This window comes from Oncorhynchus masou, chromosome 5 (genome assembly GCF_036934945.1).
Source record: "Oncorhynchus masou masou isolate Uvic2021 chromosome 5, UVic_Omas_1.1, whole genome shotgun sequence".
Taxonomy (NCBI): domain Eukaryota; kingdom Metazoa; phylum Chordata; class Actinopteri; order Salmoniformes; family Salmonidae; genus Oncorhynchus; species Oncorhynchus masou.
The window spans coordinates 76,654,460-76,667,578 of record NC_088216.1 but is presented as its reverse complement, the minus strand read 5'-3'; the positions used below and the strand labels follow the sequence as shown (position 1 = coordinate 76,667,578).

General features: G+C 46.9%; 1 protein-coding gene across 1 annotated transcript in view; it reads right to left on the bottom strand.

Moving 5' to 3' along the window:
• LOC135540279 (hepatocyte growth factor-like protein) overlaps positions 1-13,119 on the bottom strand; it is a 28,849-nt gene that overhangs the window by 11,494 nt on the left and 4,236 nt on the right. Inside the window, exons 3-13 of the mRNA XM_064966838.1 lie at positions 9,901-10,016; positions 9,661-9,775; positions 9,400-9,536; positions 7,891-8,011; positions 2,975-3,093; positions 2,685-2,856; positions 1,669-1,799; positions 1,277-1,379; positions 977-1,113; positions 675-707; positions 370-487 (exon numbers count right to left, since the gene is read on the bottom strand). Coding sequence (XP_064822910.1) covers positions 370-487; positions 675-707; positions 977-1,113; positions 1,277-1,379; positions 1,669-1,799; positions 2,685-2,856; positions 2,975-3,093; positions 7,891-8,011; positions 9,400-9,536; positions 9,661-9,775; positions 9,901-10,016 — 1,302 coding nt within the window. The remainder of the gene's footprint in view (positions 1-369; positions 488-674; positions 708-976; positions 1,114-1,276; positions 1,380-1,668; positions 1,800-2,684; positions 2,857-2,974; positions 3,094-7,890; positions 8,012-9,399; positions 9,537-9,660; positions 9,776-9,900; positions 10,017-13,119) is intronic.

The window sequence follows — 13,119 nt, the reverse complement described above, 5'->3', positions numbered from 1 at the left end:
GGAGAGAGAGAAGTTATAAAGACTGGGCTCTAATAGGGGGGAGAGAGCGGTTATGAAGACTGGGCTCTAACAGGGGGAGAGAGAGAGGTTATGAAGACTGGGCTCTAACAGGGGGAGAGAGAGGTTATGAAGACTGGGCTCTAACAGGGGGAGAGAGGTTATGAAGACTGGGCTCTAACAGGGGGAGAGAGAGGTTATGAAGACTGGGCTCTAACAGGGGGAGAGAGAGGTTATGAAGACTGGGCTCTAACAGGGGGAGAGAGAGGTTATGAAGACTGGGCTCTAACAGGGGGGGAGAGAGAGGTTATGAAGACTGGGCTCTAACAGGGGGGGAGAGAGAGGTTATGAAGACTGCTGTCTCAGACTGACCTGTCTCTGAGACTGACGGTCCAGGGAGAGTTTCCAGGAAGCCCACCAACAATACGCAGTATTGGGCTCTTGGCCAAACGATCCTCTCTCTTTCCACACTCATTAAACTCCACAATCTCTGTGTGTGCGTGAGCGCACACACACACACACACACACACACACACACACACACACACACACACACACACACACACACACACACACACACACACACACACACACACACGAGTAAAGTTGTTTACAAAGGTCCACTTCCAGAAAATACTGATTTTTCATTGTAGTTACATATCTCTTTAAAAACTCACCTGATGGCTCAATGATGGACACTTTCTCCCCAGCTGTTCAAACAACAATAACCAGAATAATTATTTAATCAGTTTATAACAGGCCCATAGAGGGATTAGTGCTTTGAGCAAAATGTATGAAAATAGCTTTATAGTGTTAGTAAGTTAATATTGTTATTATTAATATTAATAATAATAATATTAGGCCTACTATTAGAGCATAGAGATAAGAGATAATGAGTGACAGAGTAACAAGAGAACGATATGGAGAGAGGAATGTGATTCCTGAGGGCACAGAGTTATGGGAGGAGGGGAATCTTTACCACATTGCTTGATGGCACAGTAGTCAAACTCTGTTTTGGGGTCAGTGGTGTAGCACCAGGGTCCGTGCTGGTCCCCATCTGGGTTCCGGCAGTAGTTCTCTGTCAGGTTGGCATCAGGGTGGGTCCCTGGGTTTATCCTGGAAAACCACAGTACAGTAAACCTACCTATGCATGGCCCAGGAGACACTTCTACAAACACATGATACTATCCCATAAATAACTATATATTCAGTTTCTCTCTTTGACAACACCAAATAGACCTGCCTTTTATGAATTCATGATTAATTACATTTTTCATACTTTGTTTTGTGAGGCATGTTGACACTCCACTTCTGACAGGTGATGCCCTTACGCGTCTTACGGACTACACCCCTGTAGTTTTTACCATTTTCATGGTAGCAATCTAGGGTTTCGGGAAAAAGGACATAAAACATGATTACAGACACCAGGGTTGGGATCAATTCCATTTGAATTCCAGTCAATACACTAACAATCCAATTCCCTTTTCTCTTTAATGCTTTTCAATGAGAAAAATGTGGAATTGGAATTTGGTTAACCTTAAAAAACTACTGGAATTGAAATAGAATTAACCCCCAACCCATTCTTTGTGTTATTAAGTAGACTTGTGTTTGAGGAACCAAGATTGCATTGAGAGAGCATCGGGCCCATTGAAACACCAGAGGGCAGTGTACCCTCAGCTTCAATGTCGTCTGCGCAGCGTTTGATCTGTAAACAAAGAGCCGTCCTCATCTCAGGCACAGACGTGAAGCACCAGGGTGCCTCGGATCCATCTGGGTTACGACAGTAGTTCTCCTCCAAGCCCCTGGGAGCAATGGTATAGTACAGACAATAAGTATAGCACACAAAAACACATGGATCATTATTCATGGATAAATACAGTATGTTGGATGTATGCTACTGAATCTCAGTCGCTCTGGACATGAGATTCTGCTATGACTAAATTGTAAATGTACTCTAGGAACATAAATAACTAGACCCAAGACCAGCCATTCATGTAGATATTCATGTCAATAAACTTCACTTCACTCCACATACCACGACTCACTGGTCATCGCCCCACCTCTCATCCCTTTAACCATCAGTCCCCCCTCTCATCCCTTTAACCATCAGTCCCCCCTCTCATCCCTTTAACCAGCAGTCCCCCTCTCATCCCTTTAACCAGCAGTCCCCCTCTCATCCCTTTAACCATCAGTCCCCCTCTCATCCCTTTAACCAGCAGTCCCCCTCTCATCCCTTTAACCAGCAGTCCCCCTCTCATCCCTTTAACCAGCAGTCCCCCCTCTCATCCCTTTAACCATCAGTCCCCCCTCTCATCCCTTTAACCATCAGTCCCCCTCTCTTATCCCTTTAACCAGCAGTCCCACCTCTCATCCCTTTAACCAGCAGTCCCACCTCTCATCCCTTTAACCAGCAGTCCCACCTGTCATCCCTTTAACCAGCAGTCCCACCTCTCATCCCTTTAACCAGCAGTCCCACCTCTCATCCCTTTAACCAGCAGTCCCACCTCTCATCCCTTTAACCAGCAGTCCCACCTCTCATCCCTTTAACCAGCAGTCCCACCTCTCATCCCTTTAACCAGCAGTCCCACCTCTCATCCCTTTAACCAGCAGTCCCACCTCTCATCCCTTTATCCATCAGTCCCACCTCTCATTCATCCATCCCTCTATCGCCTGTTTTTTTGGCTTACTTGCATTCGTAGGTGTTTGGGTAGAAGGGGTGCTCATGCGGGTACTGGGCGTCCCAACGCTGACAGGCGATACCGCCGGTCGTCTCATTTACTTTACCGCGGTAATCCTCCCCGCGACCACGGAAACAGTTTGTGGTGTAGCTGGACCGGAGGCGTCTCTTTGTAACCACAGCTAGAGTGAAGGAGAAAAGTGACAATATGAGGGCCGATATAGATTGTATTACATTGTTATAATGATGGAATAGTGTGAATGAATGGACTGGGTGGGTGTATGAGGGGGAAACACATACAGCACTTGCTGATCTCGCAGCGCTCTCTCTCCATATCAGCATCTGTGGTGTAGCACCAGGGAACAGGGGAGGCGTCTGGGTTGCGGCAGTAGTCATCATCCAAGCTCTTATCTGGATACCTGGAATGTACATGTACAATATTCCAGCACAATGTTAGGAAATTCTCAATTGGAATGATTGATTGTTCTCTACTCTGTTACAGTACTAAATATTGATTAGACAGGAGTAATGCTGGCCGTATATGGTGCATTCGGAAAGTATTCAAACCCCTTCACCTTTTCCACATTTTGCACATGAATTACAAATAAAACACTTAAATATTACATTTACATCAGTATTCAGACCCTTTACTCAGTACTTTGCTGAAGCACCTTTAGCAGTGATTACAGCCTCAAGTCTTCCCCTGTAATTGGGGATTTTCTCCCATTCTTCTCTGCAGATCCTCTCAAGCTCTGTCAGGTTGGATGGGGAGCCTCGCTGCACAGCTATTTTCAGGTCTCTCCAGAGATGTTCGATTGGGGTCAAGTCCAGGCTCTGGCTGGACCAGAGATTTGTCATTCAGAGACTTGTCCCGAAGCCACAACTGCGTTATCTTGGCTGTGTGCTTAGGGTCGTTGTCCTGTTGGAAGGCGAATCTTCACCCCAGTCTGAAGTCCTGAGCTCTCTGGAGCAAGTTTTCATCAAGGATCTCTCTGTACTTTGCTCCGTTCATCTTCCCCTCAATCCTGACTAGTCTCCCAGTCCCTGCCGCTGAAAAACACACCCACAGCATGATGCTGCCACAACCATGATTCACCATTACGATGATGCCAAGTTTCTTCCAGACATGACGCTTGGTATTCAGTCCAAAGAGTTAAATCTTGGTTTCATCAGTCTGGGAGTCCTTTAAGTGCCTTTTGACAAACTCCAAGTGGGCTGTCATGTGCCTTTTACTGTGGAGTGGCCACTCTACTGACAGGTTTGGATTTATGAACTTTAAATCCTTATTAATCATTAGTTGTAATAGAGAAACGAGGGGTGCCATAGCTGAGGGGCTACACCAGAGGTTAATGGTTATCTGTAAGAGGAAAGTATATGGTGGGGGCAATTGAGCTTGGAATGTACTGAGTGTAGGGAAAGCGATCACATGTGTCAGGCATTGAGAAGGGGAGAGAGCCATGGATTAGTGATGAAGGGGGCAAGATCAGGTCAGGTCACGTTAAGGGAGAAATGAAAGTTTATGGCCAGTGTTTGTTCAGATGTGTAGGAGCAGCCAAGGAGGAAGGCTTAAATATCACTGCTTGTCTGAAAAGGTCTTTGTCTAATGCAACTGTATTGATCCTCTGGGAATAATAAACCTGGTTAAGATTTCTTAGTGTCAGTAGAGTTTTTAACTCTGGAAATTAGAGCCTAACACTACCATAAAGGCCTGATTGGTGGAGTGCTGCAGAGATGGTTGTCCTTCTGGAAGGTTCACCCATGTCCACAGAGGAGCTCAGGCAGAGTGATCATTGGTTTCTTGGTCACCTCCCTGACCAAGGCCCTTCTTCCCTGATTGCTCAGTTTGGCCGGGCAGCCAGGTCTAGGAAGGGTCTTGGTGGTTCCAAACTTCTTCCATATAAGAATGATGGAGGCCACTGTGTTCTTGGGGACCTTCAATGCTGCAGAAATGTTTTGGTACCCTCTCCCAGATCTGTGCTTCAACACAATCTTGTCTCTGAGCTCTACGGACAATTCAGTTGACCGCATAGCTTGGTTTTTGCTCTGACATGCACTGTCAACTGTAAGACCGTATATAGATAGGTGCGTGCCTTTCCAAATCATCTCCAATCAATATAATTTTCAACAGGTAGACTCCAATCAAGTCGTAGATAAATCTCAATGATGATCAATGGAAACAGGATACACCTGAACTCAGTTTTGAGTCTCATAGCAAAGGGTCTGTATACTTATGTAAATGAGGTATTTAAAAAATATGAACTTGCAAAAAATGATAAAAACCTGCTTTCGCTTTGTCATTATGGGTTCTGTGTGTAAATTGATGAGGGGAAAAAAACTATTTAATACATTTTAGAATAAGGCTGTAAAGTAACATTTTGAAAAAGTGAAGGGGTCTGAATACTTTCCAAATGCACTGTACAAAGGCATATAGGCCTACAACAAAAAACACGTAAAAGAGTGGTAGTGGTTGTAATGGTTGTGGTAGTGGTTGTAGTGGTTATAGTTGTAGTGGTACTGGTTGTAGTGGTGGTAGTGGTTGTGGTGGTTGTAGTGGTGATTGTGGTGGTGGTTGTAGTGGTGGTAGTGGTGGTAGTGCTTGTAGTGATGATTGTGGTGGTGGTTGGAGTGGTGGTAGCGGTGATTGTGGTGGTGGTTGTAGTGGTGATAGTGGTGGTTGTAGTGGTTACAGTGGTGGTGGTTGTAGTGGTGATAGTGGTGGTTGTAGTGGTGATAGTGGTGGTGGTTGTAGTGGTGGTGGTTGTAGCGGTGGTTATAGTGGTGATTGTTGTAGTGGTGGTCGTGGTGATTGTTGTAGTGGTGGTGGTCGTGGTGATTGTTGTAGTGGTGGTGGTCGTGGTGATTGTTGTAGTGGTGGTGGTCGTGGTGATTGTTGTAGTGGTGGTCGTGGTGATTGTTGTAGTGGTGGTGGTTGTAGTGGTGGTAGTGGTTGTGTTTGTAGTGGTGGTTGTGGTGGTGGTTGTAGTGGTGGTGGTTGTAGTGGTTGTAGTGGTGATAGTGGTGGTTGTAGTGGTTACAGTGGTGGTTGTAGTGGTTACAGTGGTGGTGGTTGTAGAGTGGTGATAGTGGTTGTAGTGGTGATTGTAGTGGTGATAGTGGTGGTGGTTGTAGTGGTGACAGTGGTGGTGATTGTAGTGGTGATAGTGGTGGTGGTTGTAGTGGTGATAGTGGTGGTGGTTGTAGTGGTGATAGTGGTGGTGGTTGTAGTGGTGATAGTGGTGGTGGTTGTAGTGGTGATAGTGGTGGTGGTTGTAGTGGTGATAGTGGTGGTGGTTGTGGTTGTAGTGGTGATAGTGGTGGTGGTTGTAGTGGTGATAGTGGTGGTGGTTGTAGTGGTGATAGTGGTGGTGGTTGTAGTGGTGGTGGTGGTTGTAGTGGTGGTTATAGTGATGGTAGTGGAGGTGGTTGTAGTGGTGATAGTGGTGGTGGTTGTAGTGGTGATAGTGGTGGTGGTTGTAGTGGTGGTTGTAGTGGTGGTAGTGGTGGTTGTAGTGGTGGTTGTGGTGATAGTAGTGGTGGTGGTTGTAGTGGTGGTGGTTGTGGTGGTGGTTGTAGTGGTGGTGATTGTGGTGGTGGTTGTAGTGGTTACAGTGGTGGTTGTAGTGGTTACAGTGGTGATAGTGGTGGTGGTTGTAGTGGTGATAGTGGTGGTGGTTGTAGTGGTGATAGTGGTGGTGGTTGTAGTGGTGATAGTGGTGGTGGTTGTAGTGGTGATAGTGGTGGTGGTTGTAGTGGTGATAGTGGTGGTGGTTGTAGTGGTGGTAGTGGTGGTTGTAGTGGTTACAGTGGTGGTGGTTGTAGTGGTGATAGTGGTGGTGGTTGTAGTGGTGATAGTGGTGGTGGTTGTAGTGGTGGTTTAGTGGTGGTAGTGGTGGTTGTAGTGGTGGTTGTGGTGGTGGTAGTGGTGGTGGTTATAGTGGTGGTGGTTGTAGTGGTGGTAGTGGTGATTGTGGTGGTGGTTGTAGTGGTGATAGTGGTGGTGGTTGTAGTGGTGATAGTGGTGGTGGTTGTAGTGGTGATAGTGGTGGTGGTTGTAGTGGTGATAGTGGTGGTTGTGGTGATAGTAGTGGTGGTGGTTGTAGTGGTGGTGATTGTGGTGGTGGTTGTAGTGGTTACAGTGGTGGTGGTTGTAGTGGTGATAGTGGTGGTGGTTGTAGTGGTGATAGTGGTGGTGGTTGTAGTGGTGATAGTGGTGGTGGTTGTAGTGGTGATAGTGGTGGTGGTTGTAGTGGTGATAGTGGTGGTGGTTGTAGTGGTGGCGGTTGTAGTGGTTACAGTGGTGGTGGTTGTAGTGGTGATAGTGGTGGTGGTTGTAGTGGTGATAGTGGTGGTGGTTGTAGTGGTGGTTTTAGTGGTGGTAGTGGTGGTTGTAGTGGTGGTTGTGGTGGTGGTTGTGGTGGTGGTTATAGTGGTGGCGGTTGTAGTGGTGGTAGTGGTGATTGTGGTGGTGGTTGTAGTGGTGATAGTGGTGGTGGTTGTAGTGGTGATAGTGGTGGTGGTTGTAGTGGTGATAGCGGTGGTGGTTGTAGTGGTGATAGTGGTGGTGGTTGTAGTGGTGGTGGTTGTAGTGGTGATTGTGGTGGTGGTTGTAGTGGTTACAGTGGTGGTGGTTGTAGTGGTGATAGTGGTGGTGGTTGTAGTGGTGATAGTGGTGGTGGTTGTAGTGGTGATAGTGGTGGTAGTTGTAGTGGTGATAGTGGTGGTAGTTGTAGTGGTGATAGTGGTGGTAGTTGTAGTGGTGGTTGTAGTGGTGATAGTGGTGGAGGTTGTTGTGGTTGTAGTGGTGGTAGTTGTAGTGGTGGTAGTTGTAGTGGTGATAGTGGTGGAGGTTGTTGTGGTGGTAGTGGTGGAGGTTGTTGTGGTGGTAGTGGTGATTGTTGTAGTTGTGGTAGTGGTGGTGGTTGTTGTAGTGGTGGTTGTAGTGGCGATAGTGGTGGAGGTTGTTGTGGTGGTAGTGGTGATTGTTGTAGTGGTGGTAGTGGTGGTGGTTGTAGTGGTTGTGGTTGTAGTGGTGGTTGTGGTGGTGATAGTGGTGGTGGTGGTAGTAGTGGTGATAGTGGTAGTGGTGATAGTGGTGGTGGTTGTAGTGGTTGTAGTGGTGGTGGTTGTAGTGGTGGTTATAGTGGTGGTGGTTGTAGTGGTGGTTATAGTGGTGGTGGTTGTGGTAGGTGATAATAGCGCTGGGTGGACAGACATACTTCTCAGGCTGGTAGATGTGTTGGTGTGGGTACTGCTGGTCCCAACGTTGGCACTCTCTGCCACTCACTGTGTGGTCAACCTGACCCCTGTAGTCTTCACCATTACATGTGATACACACCTCTGTGCACAAACCCAAACACACACAATTTGTAACAACACTGTGTTGTTCTCTGTGATCAAAACAGATATGTCCACTGTCGCTAACAGACGTGTCCACTGTCGCTAACAGACGTGTCCACTGTCGCTAACAGACGTGTCCACTGTATCTAACAGACGTGTCCACTGTCGCTAACAGACGTGTCCACTGTCGCTAACAGACGTGTCCACTGTCGCTAACAGACGTGTCCACTGTCGCTAACAGACGTGTCCACTGTATCTAACAGACGTGTCCACTGTCGCTAACAGACGTGTCCACTGTCGCTAACAGACGTGTCCACTGTCGCTAACAGACGTGTCCACTGTATCTAACAGACGTGTCCACTGTCGCTAACAGACGTGTCCACTGTCGCTAACAGACGTGTCCACTGTCGCTAACAGACGTGTCCACTGTATCTAACAGACGTGTCCACTGTCGCTAACAGACGTGTCCACTGTCGCTAACAGACGTGTCCACTGTCGCTAACAGACGTGTCCACTGTATCTAACAGACGTGTCCACTGTCGCTAACAGACGTGTCCACTGTCGCTAACAGACGTGTCCACTGTCGCTAACAGACGTGTCCACTGTCGCTAACAGACGTGTCCACTGTCGCTAACAGACGTGTCCACTGTCGCTAACAGACGTGTCCACTGTATCTAACAGACGTGTCCACTGTCGCTAACAGACGTGTCCACTGTCGCTAACAGACGTGTCCACTGTCGCTAACAGACGTGTCCACTGTATCTAACAGACGTGTCCACTGTATCTAACAGACGTGTCCACTGTATCTAACAGACGTGTCCACTGTCGCTAACAGACGTGTCCACTGTCGCTAACAGACGTGTCCACTGTCGCTAACAGACGTGTCCACTGTCGCTAACAGACGTGTCCACTGTATCTAACAGACGTGTCCACTGTATCTAACAGACATGTCCACTGTCGCTAACAGACATGTCCACTGTATCTAACAGACATGTCCACTGTATCTAACAGACATGTCCACTGTGCCTGACAGACATGTCCACTGTGCCTGACAGACATGTCCACTGTGCCTGACAGACATGTCCACTGTGCCAAAAAGACATGTCCACTGTACCAAACAGACATGTCCACTATGCCTAACAGACATGTCCACTGTCGCTAACAGATATGTTCAATGTGCTAAACAGATATGTTCAATGTGCTAAACAGATGTCTAATGTGCCTAACAGACATGTCCACTGTGCCTAACAGACATGTCACTGTGCCTAACAGATAATAAGTTCAAATACAATACATACATACACACATAGTGTTATCACATTATCCTTAGAAACATATGCAGTTGCAATCCTTCAACTGCTGGAATTTTATAACAGAATTGGATGTACCATCTTTGCAGTGGGGGATATTGCAGGTCTCATAACGCCGTTCTGGATCAGTGGTGTAGCACCATGGCCCAATGCGGTCCCCATCTGGGTTCCTGCAGTAGTTCAGCTCCAAGCCATTAGTGGCTGTGGGTGTCCATCTATGACAAGTATAGCAACAGCATGTGTGTGAGAGAGACAGAGACATATCGTATTATATATTCTTCTGGGTCATGTTTTCAGCTTCCAAACAACAACTCTTAGAAATCAATGGGATGATATTACCTGTGATCGTGTGGGAACTTTGACCACCACTGTTGACAAGTATGGCCACTTTTTGTCATGAACACCTTGCCTCGATAGTCTTCTCCTTTACCCACAATGCACTTTCTTACGTAGACTGCACATCACAGAAAAAAAAATATGTTTTCAAACTAAAATCACAGCATACTACTGACACTACAATTTGTAGTAAAATGACAAAAATGACAGAGAACATGACCTCACTTTGACCACAAAGCTTACCCTTCTTCTCATAAAGGTCACAGTTGACGTTCCTCTTGACCTCTGCGTTGCTGCCATCCTCCACCCATGGCAGCTGTTTACAGGTGATGGAGGGACGCGTCTCGTAGTTGAAGGCTCTGGTGAAATTAGAATCTCCTTTATTTCGTCAAAGTACATTTACACATGGAATACCCAGAATTTTCCTTAGTGAGAAGGTGCTGCCAGCAACAGACAATATACAAACAGAATAGAAACACAAGTCCACAAAGACATCATACAGAGTATTCAATATCAGTACAGTAAACATAAAACTCTGGAGTTTAGGCTGATTGCAGTGGGAATATACCATTTAAAGAGGGGATACTTCTATATAAGCAGAGGGAAGGATGTTGCCATGGCAAATGTATACAATGTTGTACAGAGGTCTACATAGTGCAAATTACAGGAGGTTGGTGGCACCTTAATTGGGGAAGACAGGCTCGTGGTAATGGCCAGAGAGGAATTAGTGGAATGGTATCAAATACATCAAACACGCCATGTGTTTGATGCCATTCCATTCACTCTGTTCCAGACATTATTATGAGCTGTCCTCCCCTCAGCAGCCTCACTGGTGCAAATGCAGTATAGTGCAGATTTGTATTAGAGGTCATTGATGACAAGGTGCAGTAATTGGTTCAATGCAAAGTCACTTACACTACATGACCAAAAGTATGTGGACACCTGCTCGTCGAACATCTCATTCCAAAATCATGGGCCTTAATATGGAGTTGATCCCCTTTGCTGCTATAACAGCCTCCACTCTTCTGCGAAGGCTTTCCACTAGATGTTGGAACATTGCTGCGGGGACTCGCTTTCATTCAGCCACAAGACCAAAGACCAATAGTGAGGTCGGGCGATTAGGCCTGGCTCGCAGTCTGCGTTCCAATTCTTCCCAAAGGTGTTCGATGGGGTTGAGGTCAGGGCTCTTTGCAGGCCAGTTCTTCCCCACTGAAAGGGCCTTCTCCAAACTGTTGCCACAAAGTTGGAAGCACAGAATCGCTTACAATGTCATTGTATGCTGAAGAGGTAAGATTTCCCTTCAATGGAACTAAGGGGCCTTGGCCGAAACATGAAAAACAGCCCCAGACCACTATTCCTCCTCCACCAAACTTTACAGTTGGCACTATGCATTGGGGCAGGTAGCGTTCTCCTGGCATCCGCCTAACCCAGATTCGCCCATTGGTGAAGCGTGATTCATCACGCAACATAATGCGTTTCCACTGCTCTTGAGTTCAATGGCGGTGAGCTTTACACCACTCCAGCCGAAGCTTGGCATTGCGCATGGTGATCTTAGGCTTGTGTGCGACTGCTTGGCCATGAAAACCCATTTCATAAACCTCCCTGCAAAAAGTTATTGTGCTGATGTTGCTTCCAGAGGCAGTTTAGAACCCGGTAGTGAGTGATGCGTGTGTGTGTGTGTGTGTGTGTGTGCGCTTCCGGTTCCGGGTTGGAGCGAGCGGTCGCATCTACACTTCGGTCCGCAGGTAGTATAACTTTTCATATAACTTTTCATTACATTTCATTATAGTACAACGGTTTGATTTGTCTAATCTTAGCAATCTCTCCTTAGCTAGCTACATAGCCGTCTTTGTATCAAAGATAATTGCGTAATTATCATATTCCGTCGTCCTAACGTAGTCTACACTGCTATCTGCCCAGCAGCTAGCTAACGTCCACCAGCACTGTAGAAACTATTACACTCAACTGAACGACTTGATTAGTGTAGTGTTACCTAGCTACATAGTTGTCTTTGCTGTCTTCGTATCCAAGATACTTGTGTAGTTTAGAGTGTGTAGACTTAGAGTGATTATCTTAATTTACCGAGGTTAGCTAGCCAGCTATTTGTCGTCCTTAACGTAGGAGATACTGCTAGCTAGCTAGCTAACAGCTAGCCAACGTCTACCGAATAGAATAGAACTTCAACAACCCGGTCTACATTCCGCTTCGCTCCACAGGTAGTATCACATTTTCATTTCACTTCATTACAGCACAACAGTTTGATTTGTTTGATCGTAGCTAGCTAGCTACATAGCCGTCTTTGTATCATAGACAATTGTTTAGTCTAGAGCGATTTTCTAGGTTAGCTAGCCAGCTATTGTCGTTCTTCTAACGTAACGTAACGTAATCAACACTGCTAGCTAGCCAGCTAGCCCCCGAATAGCAGCACTATAGAAACTATTCATTCAACGGAACGACTTGATTAGTGTAGTGTCAACAACGCAGCCACTGCCAGCTAGCCTACAAAGTCAACAACGCAGCCACTGCCAGCTAGCCTACTCCAGCAGTACTGTATCATTTCAATCATTTTAGTCAATAAGATTCTTGCTACGTAAGCTTAACTTTCTGAACATTCGAGACGTGTAGTCCACTTGTCATTCCAATCTCCTTTGCATTAGCGTAGCCTCTTCTGTAGCCTGTCAACTATGTGTCTATCTATCCCTGTTCTCTCCTCTCTGCACAGACCATACAAACGCTCCACACCGCGTGGCCGCGGCCACCCTAATCTGGTGGTCCCAGCGCGCACGACCCACGTGGAGTTCCAGGTCTCCGGTAGCCTCTGGAACTGCCGATCTGCGGCCAACAAGGCAGAGTTCATCTCAGCCTATGCCTCCCTCCAGTCCCTCGACTTCTTGGCACTGACGGAAACATGGATCACCACAGATAACACTGCTACTCCTACTGCTCTCTCTTCGTCCGCCCACGTGTTCTCGCACACCCCGAGAGCTTCTGGTCAGCGGGGTGGTGGCACCGGGATCCTCATCTCTCCCAAGTGGTCATTCTCTCTTTCTCCCCTTACCCATCTGTCTATCGCCTCCTTTGAATTCCATGCTGTCACAGTTACCAGCCCTTTCAAGCTTAACATCCTTATCATTTATCGCCCTCCAGGTTCCCTCGGAGAGTTCATCAATGAGCTTGATGCCTTGATAAGCTCCTTTCCTGAGGACGGCTCACCTCTCACAGTCCTGGGCGACTTTAACCTCCCCACGTCTACCTTTGACTCATTCCTCTCTGCCTCCTTCTTTCCACTCCTCTCCTCTTTTGACCTCACCCTCTCACCTCCCCCCCCTACTCACAAGGCAGGCAATACGCTCGACCTCATCTTTACTAGATGCTGTTCTTCCACTAACCTCATTGCAACTCCCCTCCAAGTCTCCGACCACTACCTTGTATCCTTTTCCCTCTCGCTCTCATCCAACACTT